The sequence below is a fragment of the Apis florea genome, unplaced genomic scaffold, assembly GCF_048593485.1.
Source record: "Apis florea isolate Af1SG1 unplaced genomic scaffold, ASM4859348v1 contig_3081_pilon, whole genome shotgun sequence".
Lineage (NCBI taxonomy): Eukaryota > Metazoa > Arthropoda > Insecta > Hymenoptera > Apidae > Apis > Apis florea.
In genome coordinates, this window is record NW_028256703.1 from 969,333 (window position 1) to 984,911 (window position 15,579).

Genomic DNA, 15,579 nt, shown 5'->3' on the forward strand with positions numbered 1-15,579 from the left:
TATATATAATATATATATATATATATATATATATATATATATATATATATATATATATATATATGATATTTGTTAAAAGTAAAGAATCGAGAGTTTCTTTTTTTTTTCTTTTTTCCTTTTTCTTATTACGATTAACGATTAACTATTAATCGTTCGGGAAAAAAACGAACGTTTAATTCTCGGCCAGAAATGGTTCATTCACTTCCTGCCTTCTTGAAATTCTTGAATACTTTTGTGTTGAAATATATATATATATAAAGAGAGAGATTTTTTTTTTTTTTTTCAGAATCGTTCGATATCGTTCCCGATATTACAAAATAAATCGATTCTTGGACAAAGTGTATCAGACAGAGATTTTTCCCCGGAATCGTTCCAATACCAATTTTAATCGTAAAATATACTCGTGGTGCGTGCTTGATTACTTATAATTCTATATATCATTTTCCGTATCAAATGAAAGATAATCGAGATTTTGTTTGTTTTTCTTTTTTTTTTTTCAAAACCGATTTTTAATTATAAAATGAACGTTTAATTCCGACAGAAGTGTTAATGGTCCACGCTAAAAATGTATGGTCCATACATTTTCCTCGTTTCTGAACGAAGGATCGAGATTTTTTTTTTTTATTTTTTTTTTCTTTCTTCTTTTTTTTCTTTTTTTTTTTTTTGTGTGTGTAAAAACGTTTCGATCTCAATTACAAAATAAACATTTAATTCTTGCAGAAGCGTATATAGTAGTCAATGTCAAAACGATAGAAATTTTTTTTTTCTTTTTTTTCAAAATCATTCGATACCAATTTTAATTACAAAATATAAACGTAATCCGCCCCTTGCCCCCAGTAAAGGATCGAAATTTTTTTTTTTTTTCTAAATCGTTTTTTACATCGATTACAAAAAACAAGTCGTTCAATTCTTGCAGAAGCGTAGCGATCCATGTCAAATTACAAAAAATTTTTCCCAAAAATCGTTCGTTATCGATCTCATCTCGGTTACACAAATAATACGATCCGTCCACTTCCTCCGTCTCCGTTAAAAAAAGAAAAAAAAAAAAAAAATCGAAATTTGCCCAGAATCGTTCTCAATCAAATTACAAAATCAAATTGTTCACAATTCTCGCGGAAGCATCATCGTGTCCCGCGTTATAAACTATATAATAAAAATTTATTCTCGACGGAGACGTTAGCATGATCCGCGGCCAAATATTACAAAAATTTGTTCGAAACATCGAATAAACGACATAATTGTTCGATTCTTCTTGCAAAAGACAGCGTATCGTCCGTGGTGAACGAGGATCTTCATTCGAGGATTTTCATAAGTTGGAAAAAAAAAAAAAAAAAAAAGTAAAATAAAATAAAACGAACGTATCATTCGACGAACGATAAGCGTACAACGATCCATCCTAAGCGATACGATTCCTCTCTCACTCTCTCTCTCTCTCTCTCTCTCTCTCTCTCTTCTCTCCCTTTCCTCCTTTTTCAATTGTCTGCGAACCTCGAGGTCTTCGGCTTCAAGACGATCTATTCTCGCGGATGCACCCGCGCTGAAATGACAACCTCCCTCTCCTCCTCGACTGTCCGGGTGTATATGCAACTGGCATGGCTCGAGGCGTTTTAACGTTCCTCTACTTGTCCTGACAGGATGTCGTTTCCTTCCGCGTCGCCTCCGTGGCCTCGATCACCTCGAACCCCTCCGTCGTCGAACTGTCGGTCGATGATCCATTGTCCCCGATCTTCGGAACGCCAGGTAACGCCACCTCTGTTTTGCAATCCGATCTCCCGTTGTTCGACGATGGCTGCTGCTGCTGCTGCTCCGCGGCGCCCCCTGTTGCTACGATTCAAACCAATTTTCAGAGCGGAGAAACGAAGACGAGGGGAGAACGAACGGATGATGATGAATTTTTTTTTGGGGGGGGGGAGGGGAGGAGAAAGATCCAATGATCGATTATTTTTCGACGAGACAGAAGAAGAGAAAAAAAGGACGAAATGGGAGGATGCGATCGTGGAGAATCGTGTGCTGTTAGGTGAATTTGATGGAGGTTGAAGAAAAGGAGGTTGAATTATTTGTTTATTTTCGGCGGAGAAAGAGGAAGAAGTGAAAATCCGCTCTTGAACGCCGCTGTGGCGATTTAAGAGTTAAAAAAAAATCACGCAAAATATTTATCGGAAAAATGATTTGTTGGTTGGAACAAACAACACAGAAGGAAATTCGGAATCGCATTATTAAAAACATAATTTGGCAACATTTAGAACATATAAAAGTATCGAATGTTTGTGTTATAGACGAGCGATTGACGAAAATATATGCATATAAAAAAAGCAATTGGACAACGAAAATGAAAAGAAACACGATATGAACGATATTCGTTTTAAAACTGGGTTTAAAGTAATAATAAATAATCGAATATTCGTCCATCTCGTTTAATCCTTACGTTATTCTTTCGTAACTTCTCTTGAGACTCGTACAGCAAAAACGCGAGTAATTGCGCGTTTTGTTCGGCTTGGAATTACCATTCGATCGAAGTATCATTTTATTTACACGAAATGAAAATGTGATAGGATTAAAAATGGTGTAAAGGTGCCAGGCGTGAACGAAGGGAGAGAGGAGAGAAAAAAAAAAAAGAAAAAAAAATGTTTTCCCATTCTGCTCTGCGAGCTCTGTATCAAAAAGCAGCGGTCGTTGCGTACAACGGCCGCATATGAAAATGACGAAGTTGTAAAAACGGACGTGCAATTACAAAGTGTCTTTTATGAAAATTAATATTACACGCCGGATCAATGAAACGTGATTAAAGTGCGGTGGATATTCATTAAATTTGCTTGCACTCGGAATCACGAGCGAGCACGAAGATTCGGGGACGAAAATTCGGTGGAAAAAAAAAAAAAACAGAGAAAAAAAAAGTCATCGCATCGACGACGAGTTAAATCTTTTGCTAAAGGAATGGAATAGGCGTGTGTTATTTTTCTTCATTTTGTAAAATTCTGAAAAGTAAAATACGTTTTTCTTTTTTATTTTTTTTCTTTTTTCGAAATTTTGTGTGATTATCGAACACAAGATTAGTTTCCTTTCTTTCTTTTTTTTTTTTTTTTAAGGGACGCAAATACATTCGAGAGTGGTAACTCTCGCGAATCGTTGTGGATAACGGATACTCACGATGCAAAAAATATTCATGAGACCGACTCTCGAATATATTCTCATCCTTACGAATTTCACTTCGGTTTTAATATTCACCTCTTCTTCTCCTCAGAGTATACGTATAAAAAATATAAAATATTTTTTTTTTTAAATTTCGTGGTAACTTTTTTTTTCCCCCGTCGTAGAGAATATCTAAGGAAAATGTATCGATTATATATATATATATAAAAATAAATAGAAAATTATTGTTGACATGTTTGTTTCATTTTAGATGATGATTATATATGGAAATACGTGAATGAGATTAAAGAGGATGAATTGAAACGGGATCATAAGATGTCGTAGATGCAAATAGAGCGTGATAATTATAGGTAATAAGATCTACAAATTCAACTTTGTAAAATGATTCAAACTGCACAATTTTCTTTTTATCCACGTGGAATACGTACCAAGATAAGTTGCTCGCGATTGAAAACAATAATCTTTTTCGTAAAGAATTAATAGTACCAATTAAATCCACTTACTGGCGAGTAGTGTATCGTGTAATTTAATCATTTAATAATTTCTTTTCAAATATATATACATATAAACTACTTCTACTCATTTTATCTCAAAAAAGTCTGAATTTAAACACTGTCCGATTTAAAGGTGATATCCAACTATCCAACTCCGTAGTCCACGTCGACTGCGTCAAATCTTTAATGCAATTGTTGAAAGTATAGCGACGTCTAAATTGATGATCGAAAATTGAAATTAATAATAAAAGCATAAAAACTTAATACAATTTCGAGACAATTCCAAAAGGATTCATTTTCAATTTCTGTCATCAATCGTATTTCAATTCCTCGAAAAATTGAAACGTATCACAAGATTGGGGGAAAGGAGTGGAAAATAGAAAAGAAAACAAACGTCAGCCAACACGAAGAGAGAGAAAAGAAAATACACACACACACGATAAATGGAAACGGTTAGAAAAATTTCGAATCTCTTTGGTTACCTTCGTTGCTCTGTTCTTCGTTGGTGGACGAAGATGGCGTCGCCGCTGCGGCCTCGACTCGTTCCTCCGCGTTGGCAGGATTGGTCGACTCGGGTCCTTGTTGCAACTGAGCCGAGGGGGTCGCTTGTTGGGCCTGATTCTCGGTGGCTGTCGTCGACTCTCGCGCAGGTGAGGGTTCAGGTGTTGGCTCGGTCAACGCCCGATTCGAAATGGGCTGCTCGGGCGAGGGTTGCTCGGCCATACCGGCCTGTGCGTGATTGCGGAACAGAAGGTGCTGCAACTGGGCCTGCTGCAGGATCACGGGCAGCTCGTAGTGGTGGAAGAAGTACAGCATCGAGTGCTGAAACGTCGAGCAAACGTATCTGCTTATTTTTGTATTTTTGTAAAAACATGTCAGACTGGTTCGTTCCTTGATTCTTCTTCCTCCAGTCGAGGAATTAGGGATTTGGGACGTTTTTTAAAATCGGTTTTTAAATAGAATTATTATTATTAAAAATGTTTTAATCTCTGTTAATATTAATTCTTTTATATATAAACACGAAAGAGTACGCAATCTAATTTTGTCGATGTAATTGAGAAATAATAAAGATACTTGTTAAAAATACCTATCTCAATATATATATATATATTGTCCTCTGTTGTCAAATTAAAGAATTATTATTAAAAAAAGAAAGTGAAATAAAATAAAACTCGACGAGACAATCGATCAACGATTTAAAAACTTTTAACGATTATGTATCCACTTTTATCACACGTGGTGAAACATTTGGTGAAAAAATATATATATATATATATACACAGAACGAGCGTGTTCGACAAACCGTAATCCACTTTCCCACTCGAAATTTCCCTTTCGATAATACCTCGATTAATAATCACATCCGGTATCATTGATTCAGGAAGCTATATTAAAACGATCGTACTTAGTTTGCGGAATTTGTAGCGCCATCGAGAGTGTTAGATGGGACACAGGCACGGGGCACACGGGTCCTCGTGCGTGATATCGCTCGTTCGAAAAGCGTAGGCGTGTGTGCGTGTGCGCGTCGCTTCTGTCCAGCAAATTTATATGGAAATTCGCCAAATTTGTTCTATACCGTTTCTCTCGTTCCTCTCTCGCACGCACACGCACACATCGATCCGCAATACCCCTCTTATTCATCCCGTATGTAGTTGCAAACATTCCGCGCGTGCATTCATACGGTATGAATAATTTCGCGTTATGGTAGGACAAATAAGAAAATTTCCACCCGGGCACAATGACGCAAGATTGGCTATTTTCGGCCGATCGAAATTCACCCCCTCGAAATATTAATGAAACTTGTCGAATTGAAATTGGCGGAGAAGGATACCTTGATTGAGAATCTCGCGCGGTGATTATTGATCAGGTGTTATTGATCGAGGTTATTTGGATAACACGATCAATTATCGCGTTTGTAACGTAATCTTTTCCAGGGGGAGGAGAATTTTGGAAATTGCGACAGAATTCTGTCCGAGATTCTCGAAATTTCACGAAATTTTCCAAATGCGTGATAATTTTAATAATCGTAGTTTTTTCGACTCTTGGTTAAAATTAGTAGTTTTATTACTCGTTTTGAGTGCAACTCGTAACAAAGCGATTGTAATTCATAATAAAAAGATAAGAGAATTTGTTAAATTTATTTTTCTGCGTTTGGGTAAAAAAAAAAAAAGATTTAAAAAAGACCTTACATTGAAGATCTTAAGATTAGTCGATTTATCTTAAATGGAACTTGTATCGAGTTCAATGACCGATTCGATTTGTCACGTAATCGAGATAATCGTATATGGGTGTATGTAATATTTATCGAGACGATAGCGATAATCGTGAAAATAACAACGTTCTCGAGTATTAAAAATGGCGATGCTCTAATCGCTGACGAAAGATTATCATCGTACTCGAAATTTTCAAAAAAAGGATCGTAATTAATTAACGCATAATATTTTCAAATTAAATAATTACAAGAGCCTCGATAATTTTTATACTTAAAATCGAACAGAACTTTCGTCATATTCAACGATTCATATTTTAACCAGATTAACCAGTTAATTTATTCGTGGAACGCTTTTTCAGAAGAAGAACGAATTTCATTCAGAACGATGGGCAACGAAAAATTCTTCCCGCAAAACTTGCTCGAATATTTATTACAAGAAACAACATTCGAATATCACAGAAATATCGAAGAGATCTGCTTCGATCAATTCGATAGAATTCGCGCTTCAGGCGACACGAAAATCCTGAACAACTCTCCTCCTCTGCATCTCACCGATCATAAAATGATGCAAACCGATGCATCAGAATCCAAAGAAACAAAGGAAAAAAAAAAAAAGAACCAAGAAACAAAAAACAGTTAAAAGGAACGAGACAAACCAACAGCCTGGTCGAGCACGGAAAAACGGATATCTCGAGACCGTGAGAACACCTGTCGCCGACACGAAAGAAATAGTATCCAATAGTGATTCGATTCGGGTATAACGAAACGGATCTGCATCGTTTTCGCGAAAGAGAAAGAAAAAGAAAAGGATAACACGAAGGATGGAATAAACCTGGAGGAAGGCGGTTGGAGAAGAGGCGAAAGGATCAGGTCAGAGGTTAAAACACGATATCCAGGGTGGAACGGGTTACCGAGGAAACCGGATTTTCGTTTGGTGGATAATCAACGCCGATGACATCGATATCGACCCCCGCGTATAATCACGCCGCGGGGCTAATCGCCTCGACTCTCTCACCTACGTAGAAAAGAAGGGAGCTGGTGGCGGAGAGAGAGAGAGAGAGAGAGGAGGAAGTCGAAACGATTCGAGTCTAGCCGATCGTGTCTCGTTGCCCTCCGGGTTTTCGAATTTTCCTCTGACCTCTCTCTATTCATAAACTCGTTCCCAGGGAAATAATTGTCTGATCGTTGCTCGGCCGGATGGCTGTTCTTGTTAACGAACGAACGCCTCCTCCTCCCCCGGTTTAACTATCGGCCGATGTTAATCGCGACTAGGGCAGGAGTAAGTAACTTAATTTCAACGCTCGAGGAATATTATCGGGATTCGGCCGGTGGCACCTGATGTAGGGTAGTGGTCATTGAATATAAGTGGCGTGGAGGGTGGAAATTATACAGGGGAAGAGGTATATATGCTTTTGGAAAAGTGATTTCTTTTCTCTCTCTCTTTCTTTTTTCTTCTTGGATTTCTTCTTTTTGTTGTTGTTGAAATAATTCTACACTGTTGATATCGTTTACTGAGATAATTAGATTTTGCAATTTGGTGAAAATGTATGGAGATTTTGGAAAAGTGATTTCTTTTCTCTCTCTCTCTCTCCTCTTTCTTTTTTTCTTCTTGGATTTCTTCGTTTTGTTGTTGTTGAAATAATTCCACACTGTTGATATCGTTTACTGAGGTAATTGGATTTTGCAATTGGTGAAAATGTATGGAGATTTTGGAAAAGTATGTTTTTCCTTTTTTTTAATTCTTGGATTCGTTTTTCCTTGGAGATGCGTTTTAGAGACGAGAAGTAATTGTATTGCGGTATTACGTGTGCATGTTATTTAATACTTTGTGTAGAAATTAATTAAATTGAAGTATTAAATTTTCTATATAATTTAATACGTTTATATGATAATATTAAATGTATAGAAAATGTATGTCTGGAAAAGAAAGTATATGGTTTTTGGAATTTGTGATTTTTCTTCTACTAATTCTTGGATTTCTTTTTGGACGATTTAAATTTGATTCGTTTGATGGAAACGTGAATATTATTATTATAATTATTATTTGTGTTATTAGCATTTAGATAGTAATTAATTACGTGCGTAGGTATTAAGTTTCGTGAAATTCAGTATTACTTTCATACGATAATGAAATGTAGGAGTGGATCGAGATCGCGACGTGCCAATATTCGTACAGATATTCGATGAATTATTACTGAAACGAATAATAATCCAGCAAACAGAGATATTTTCAATAATAAAAAAGAAACAGATATGAATACACTCGAACAAACTCAGATATCGGATCAAATCGAAATCCGACGACTATTATTTTCGAAAAAGAAACGAATATACTCGATCGACGATTCTATCGACGATTTCTCAATAATTTCTCAAGTTAAGATAATAAATTTCTCCGAACGCATCCACCAATCTTCGACCATCCTTCAGCTGCTTGATAATAAGCAAGAAACGTATAAGAACACAATATTTCCATTCCACGTATTTCTTTTTCTCGACTCGGTGATTTTAAACAATTTTTAATCACACAGTCGAATTAAAACACACACACACAGGATCGATTCACGACGGCGCACGTATCTCGCCCATTATTATCTCCTTCGATTATTTCCATTTACCGTGGGCAAATTGCAAATTCCATTCTACTTTTAATACGCGACGATACGTGCGATAAAACGAAATACGTATATTCCTTTTGCGAGGGGAATACAACAAGCCGAATCTGTTATTCATTCGGTATCTTTTATCGGCTAATTAGCCGGCCCATTACACTTTAATGGTATTTAATTTTTCCACGCAAAATATATATACAGCGCATACCGAACTCGGTTATTAACGCAACACCTAGCTATCGTAACGCCATTATAATAATAACTGTTAATACCCGTCCCGATCATCTAATTACGATTCATTATCAAAGTACGCTATCGAATCGGATTATCCGGAATATATAATTGTGTCGAGGGTAAAAATCGAACAATGAGATTCGCGCATACGTCTATTCTTTTAACAGGAACGGTATTATAAAATATGCGTATCGATTTCAAGGAGGAACGAGCATTTCGATGTATACGTTCCAAGATATATATATATAAAATTATACATCCTTTGATATTTATAAGAACGATACATCAAAGTCTTGGGTGACAATAACAATTGGCTCGAATGGGATATAAAGAGAATTAAATATATATTTTAATAAATTAATTTCGTATCATCAACGCCGATAAAATTCGATATCGCGATAAGATAAAAACGTTTGTAAATTCTTTTCTATAATTTCTATAATTTTTTAAATCCGTGTGGTAAGAAAGATAACGTGAAAATAAAACATTCGACGAGGGGACAAAGAGCAAGAAGTATCGTATAATTAGAAAGGAAAGAAAGATGTCTAGATACGTTTTAGATCGAGGCAATAATTCGAGGGAAAAGGACGTTACACGAGGAAAGTGAATGGTATTTATGCCCGCTCATTGAAATCCTAAGTTGGCATTAAATTATTCTGATCGATTGAACTGTCAAGTGCATTGTCCTGGTCGCGTTTACGTAACTTAAGTTTGAGCGATGGCCGGGTCTAGACTGCAAACCAGCCTCTTCATTCGCTATCGTTACTGTCAATAGCAGAACTTTCACCAGAAGCCACTTACACCAATTCCTCGTAAAATATTCTCCCTTTTCTTTTTGTATCCTTCGACTTGAAATCTCTCTCTCTCTCTCTCTCTTTTCGAATAACTAATTTAATCAACTTTACATATACCTCGACCTATATAATCTTTCAAAAATATCGAAAATACCAGCAGAGAAGTATAATTCCAAATTTTGTAGTATATCATAACGATGTGAAATTTTTACGACAAAAATCTAAGAGAAGTTCGATACCAAGTTTTCGAAGATCGCTCGAAAACGAAATTAAAGAATGAAACCTGTGAAACTTTGTCAAAGTATCCGCTTAATAGAGCGGGCGATCGTTAACTACAACCTTCTCTGTATCTACAAATAGACCCGGGTATTTATCGGGTGAAAAATACAAGGAATGTGTCCTTCCTGTATTGTACTTTAGCTTGTAAAACATTTCAGGATTAAGACAGGAGCGCGAATAGAAAAGTTTTCGCGGGGAACAACAATTGTGGTTATTCGTGCAACGAAAAAGCGGCCATTAATCAGAAATACTTTAAACCGACCTACTTGAGAGAAAACGCCCGACCGAATAAATGTGTGTCTAAAAAGTAATGAAGCGGGTCTTTCTTTCTTTCTTTCTTTTTTTTTTTGAACGAGAAACATCATCCTTCTCTTTGAGAATTTTACTCTTAATATAATCATTCTTACTTATATCCCGTTATCATTCTCGATCGAATTCATTCACATCGAATTGAAATTGGAGATTAAACTTTTTCAAGAATATCTCGGTGACCACCTTTTTATCAAGGAATGGGTCTCAAACAACGGGAACGGCGCGTTTAGAAATTATGTCACGAAGTACTTTCCCCCTCCTTCCACCCTCTACCAACCCCGATCGATCATTCCTTTCTGACATCGATCGCGAGGAATTTCTCAAGAGGGCTGCAAATGTGTTTGCCTTTCAAATTGCTTAGACCCGGATGTTCGCCGTGCGTGAAAATATGTTCTCTCCCTCCTCCCTTCCTCCCTCCCTCTCTTTCTCTCTCTCTCTGAAAGTCGGTTCGATTCGGCTTCAGCCGACTGATTAAATCGATGACGAGGATCGTAATGACGAGGATCGATTCGAGATCGTGAATGTGGAAAAATTATGACGCGAACGATACTTTGGGGATTTTGCGAAAGGGATTTTTGATTGATTGAGAATTTTTAAAATCGAACGAATAAAAATACGATTGGATCGATACTTGATATGAATTTTTCTTTCTTCTTTTTTGAAATTGTTATTCGATCGATAAGAAGATAGATTCTCTATCTAACGAATTGTGAAAAGAGTTAAAAATTTATTTGTTGCAAACGATAAGATACGACGAACGATATTGCGATCAAAGCGCTTACGATTCAATGGGAAAGTTCGATTCTTTTCCTTCCATTTCTTCCGCTTAATTAAATAAGAAAATTATTACTACTTACCTGTATAAACAGCCAAGACGTGACGAGCGCCAAACTGCTGTACTGCCCGTTGAATCGATAATGGTAGGCATAGAAGGAGAAGTGATAGAGGTAGAAGAATCTGAAAAATCAATTATATTATATTCTCGATTAGAGAGATGAAAGAAGAAATAAGGGGGAGGAGAGAGAGAGAAAAAAAAAAAAAGAAAGAATCAGTTTTTCCTTCGGAATTAAATATAAATTATACACGACTATTACGTATCTGTGCCGGGCATCGATATTACGCTTAACAGATTACATAACTCCCCGATATTTACGGTATATTGGCACCCGTGCAACAACATGGACGCTTTATCGATCAGATCATATCAGGTTCCCGCCTATTGAAATATCAAGGCTGTCGCGTTTACCTGGTACGTCATTAGTATGACTGGAAAATTATAAGTAATAAATCGTTCACGATTTTTCTCGTAATTTAACCAAGCAACGAACGTTGATGAATTTCACGCGCTAATATTTAAATAAAAGAAGGGGGAGAGATAATTTGTAATAATAATAATAATAATAATAATAACAATAATAATAATAATAATAATAATGAAGAGAATTAATAACACAAATTTGCAGTATCGTCGTTCAAACCGAATGTAAATATATTCAGAGCAACAATTTAATCGGAACGGAAGTTTCGTTTCGTTTCGTTGTCTTCGACTCGATTGTTAACAGGAAGTAATAATATTTGACACGAAACTTTTTCGATGAATTATTACGATTTATTTTTGGATAGTTTGGTTCGTTGTTAGAAAGAAGAAAAAAAAGAAAATATTCGATTCGTTGTAATTTTTTTAATGAAATTGGAGGATAATCGTTTTTTCCAATATTAGAATAGATACAATTCGTCGAAATTTTTGCCAAGGATCCAAGTACTCCAAGTTTTTATTACACGGGACGTGTAATAAAATAAAATGTTTAAATCCGAAACGGAAACTTTCCGATTTCGCGTCTCGAAATATCATAAAGCTCTTTTCTCTCATCGCGTCAAGGATTAATCCACCTCTGCTTTATGGTAAATAAAACATGGAAACATTTTATCTCTTAATCTTCTTCTAACTTAATTACTTGTTACGGTATTTCGTGCCTCGCCTCGTTCGATGAACAAAGTCGCGAAGATTCATAATGGCCGCTTTCGAACTGTACGAAACAAGATTTTAATTTGTTTATTGAACAATTTACAGAGAGTAACTCGTAACTTATATAAATCCATTCTTAATGCGATTAGCTTCTTTCCCAACTGAAAATATTCAATTTGTTAATCGAATCTCGTTTAAAACGAAATTATTCCACATTTTTCTTCTACTTTCCCAACGGATCGTAACGTTCTTCCAAAATTCTTCGAAAAAAAATTTTTTAGAAGAATCGCGCAATTTTCTTGAAATCCAAAAATCCAAATTCCGCAACATCCCTAAATTATCCTCGTTCAAAAGTTCCAAAATTGAGAATCCTGACGTCTTCCAATTCTTTTAACCCGAAATTTTTGTAAATTTCTCGCGAAATAATTCTCCTCCTCGAATCGCTGTTGCACCGACGCCGTTATAAAATTGATAAAATTACGACCTGTGGTATTATACAGACTGGTTAAAAAAAAAAAAAAAAAAGACTGAGAGATATAGAAGGAAAAAATGAGACGAGTACGGAAACTTTTTTTCACGTTTTGCCCAATGAACATAAAAAGATGGTGGGATGACTTTTTTTACTTTCCGCCTCATCTTATAGTAGCCCTCGAGGTGAGGTAAGGGAGGGGTTGTAATCAAGTGATTTTTACGAGTAGCTGTTACACAGCCTCGGCGATATTTGCGGTTCAGGGTGGGACTGCATCATCGGTGACGGAAAAAATGGCTATTGCGTATCCCTTCGATAAATAAGATGACTAATTTCATGAATCGTACGCTTAAACTTTTCTAAATTTCCTCGATCCAACCGTTATTTTCCATTAAAAGTATCCTTGCACCCGATATTTCTCGACGATTTTTGCGTTTTTAAAAAAAAATTGTTCAACCTCGTTCAATCGTGATTGAATAATTCGAGTAAGCAATAAATTGAAATTTTGATTATATTTAAAGTGAAAAAATTAAATTCATCGAACGTCTCGATATCTTTTTCCTTTTGGAAAAAAGAAAAAAAAAAAAAAAGAATTCTCGTCGATTTAATAAAAATAAAAATGTCTTCCATACATAATCTAATCTAATAAAGATTAAATTCGCAATAAATATCGAACGAAAGTTTTTCTGTGTTTAAAAAAAGAAAAAGAAAAAAAAATGATCGATGCAATATCGATAATTGTCGACAAGTAATAGATAGTAATGTTTATTATATCAAACCGATTATCGTTATGCCCGGAGCGTAATAATGAAAACTTTATGATGAATTTAATCCTGAAGTAACTAATTTTACATATTAATGATAACCGCGTTATGGCGAAGCTGTTGCATAATTATATTTGACGTTCTGTATGAATATTAAATGTATTCAGTTTAAATAGTTATAATTAATCATATGCAACGTACCGTTAGGAAAATAAACTGTAACGCGAAAATGCTGGGAGCTGGCAGATCCTTAAAACGTTCCCTCCAAAATTTCTGTTATTACATAACACGTTATGAATTATTATTTGTCGTACGATCACACACGATATTACAAAGCTTCGATAAATTTATTTTAAATGTTACGCGTTGATTTTCAATAATATCTAATTTATTTTCACATAAGAATATTAAAAAATATAATTAAACAAAATTACATAATATAAAATCGAACGAAATTAAATAATTTTATATATTTGCATTTTAAAACAATATATATATATACAGAACACAAAATAAAAAATTTTAATCGAAAAAAAATTTAGAATTAAATGTAAGAATAAATTGTTTCGTTTAAAAAAAAATTGTATATAATAATATACATTGGAATGTATGTAATTCTGTCATAGCTAATGGACGAATTAAACTACGGTACCGTGTTCGAGATACGTGTCGATAGTCGTTACTTAAACACCGACGACGCTACTTCTCCATAAACGATTCCGTCTGAACGTGGAACACGCCCCCAAAATCTTGCACAGTGCGAATTTATGTACGTCAAGCACGGTCCAAAACCGTTCTGCATTACGTTTTACGATCCTGTCAGTCGTAAAATGCAGTTTAGGCGTCCGATCTATTCCGTTTTCGGTTTAGTACACGAGTTACACGAGCGTCTAGTAGATCGAGACCGAGTTTGATCAGACCGAAGATAGTTCAAATAACGTTCATGCTATACGCTACTTAATTATAAATATCCTATTCGAGTGCATTTCATCTTCGAATATCTTCAAAATATTTCTACATCCAGATGGAATACTTTTTCCTTTTTTAAACAATTGCTATTTGCAATCTAATTTTGATAAATTTTCTGGATTTTTTTCAATTTAGATTCGAAGAGAAATTAAAATTTTTTGTTATTTCCGTGAAAAACAATACACGCTCTGCTTGACCGCTTTGTTTTATATTTATTACAAGAAATGATAATTAAATTATTATCGTATTATATCTCCCGCGATACATTTCCGTATTAATTTCGTTGAAACCGAACAAATACATGTGCAAATATATTCTTAAAATTTGTAATATACAAATTTATAAACAAAAGCAGGATGCTGTCAAAATGTTTCTTCAAACGTTTCCAAAAAAATCTCGATCGTTCCATAATTCTCTCGATGAATCGGGGAGAAAGAGGAACAGAAAGAAACGAATCGTTTCGAAGATACCCCCTCTCCCCCCCCCCCGTCCACGCGTTGCTCGGACGGGGAGAAATCCATAAGATAAATTCAACGTTTGCATAACAGGATAATTCGATTTTAACGTAAGCACCGGAAAGGGGGGAAAAAAAGCATAAAGATAGAGGAATAGAGTGCGGAGGGAAGAGGGATGAGAAAGAATGCACGTTCAAAATCCCGATTTACGTATTCCGGGGACATAGCCTCTAAAGTGTCCCACGCTCGGGGAACCGCAACCATCCGACGACGATTCATACGTCTTTCCCGAGAATGGAAAAGGTAAAGAGGAGACCGGAGACTCTCCAAACGCATTCTGAATTCAGTGAATAGCGCGCAACCTACCCCCTACCCTTACGATCGCGAGAAGGGATACTTTCGGACCTTGCAGCGAGATTTTTACAAGTTGCCAACTTTCTACGGACCCGGTTGCTAGGGAATTTTTCCCGCGATAAGCCTCGGTCGGTAATTCGATCTACGCGAATTGTATTTTTCGAAACGACTCGTCCATTTTCTGGGGATTTTTTGTCACTTGGCGGCGTCATCAACCGATGGTTAATTGGCAAAGTTATAACCGGATCTCTGATTTGAATTTCTCGCCGTTTTTATTCGAAGGTGTCGAGGAGAAACTCTTTTGACAATTTTATCAATTGATATCTTTCTTTGCGATTTCGAATATTCGATTGCACATTCGACGCTTAGTAACCGATATAAAGTGGCTGAAATATTTATCGACGTAATATTATACAATAAAAATTGAATACAGAGATTATATAAGATCATTTAAGAAGACGTAAGACCTCGTTCATTTATCATTGCGAATGAAATACATATCTTCGTCAAGATCA

At 35.7% G+C, this 15,579-nt stretch overlaps 1 protein-coding gene across 3 annotated transcripts in view; it reads right to left on the reverse strand.

Annotated features, from left to right (window-relative positions):
- Window positions 1–93: 93 nt before the first annotated feature.
- Window positions 94–15,579, reverse strand: part of LOC100867499 (membralin) — a 75,413-nt gene continuing 59,927 nt past the window's right edge. For 2 of the 3 annotated variants that reach the window (XM_086908736.1, XM_086908735.1), the window contains exons 11-13: window positions 10,945–11,044; window positions 4,127–4,466; window positions 94–1,824 (exon numbers count right to left, since the gene is read on the reverse strand). In XM_086908736.1, coding sequence (XP_086764862.1) covers window positions 1,619–1,824; window positions 4,127–4,466; window positions 10,945–11,044 — 646 coding nt within the window. In that variant the 3' untranslated portion in view covers window positions 94–1,618. The remainder of the gene's footprint in view (window positions 1,825–4,126; window positions 4,467–10,944; window positions 11,045–15,579) is intronic. The other variant, XM_086908737.1, reaches the window with a different exon arrangement.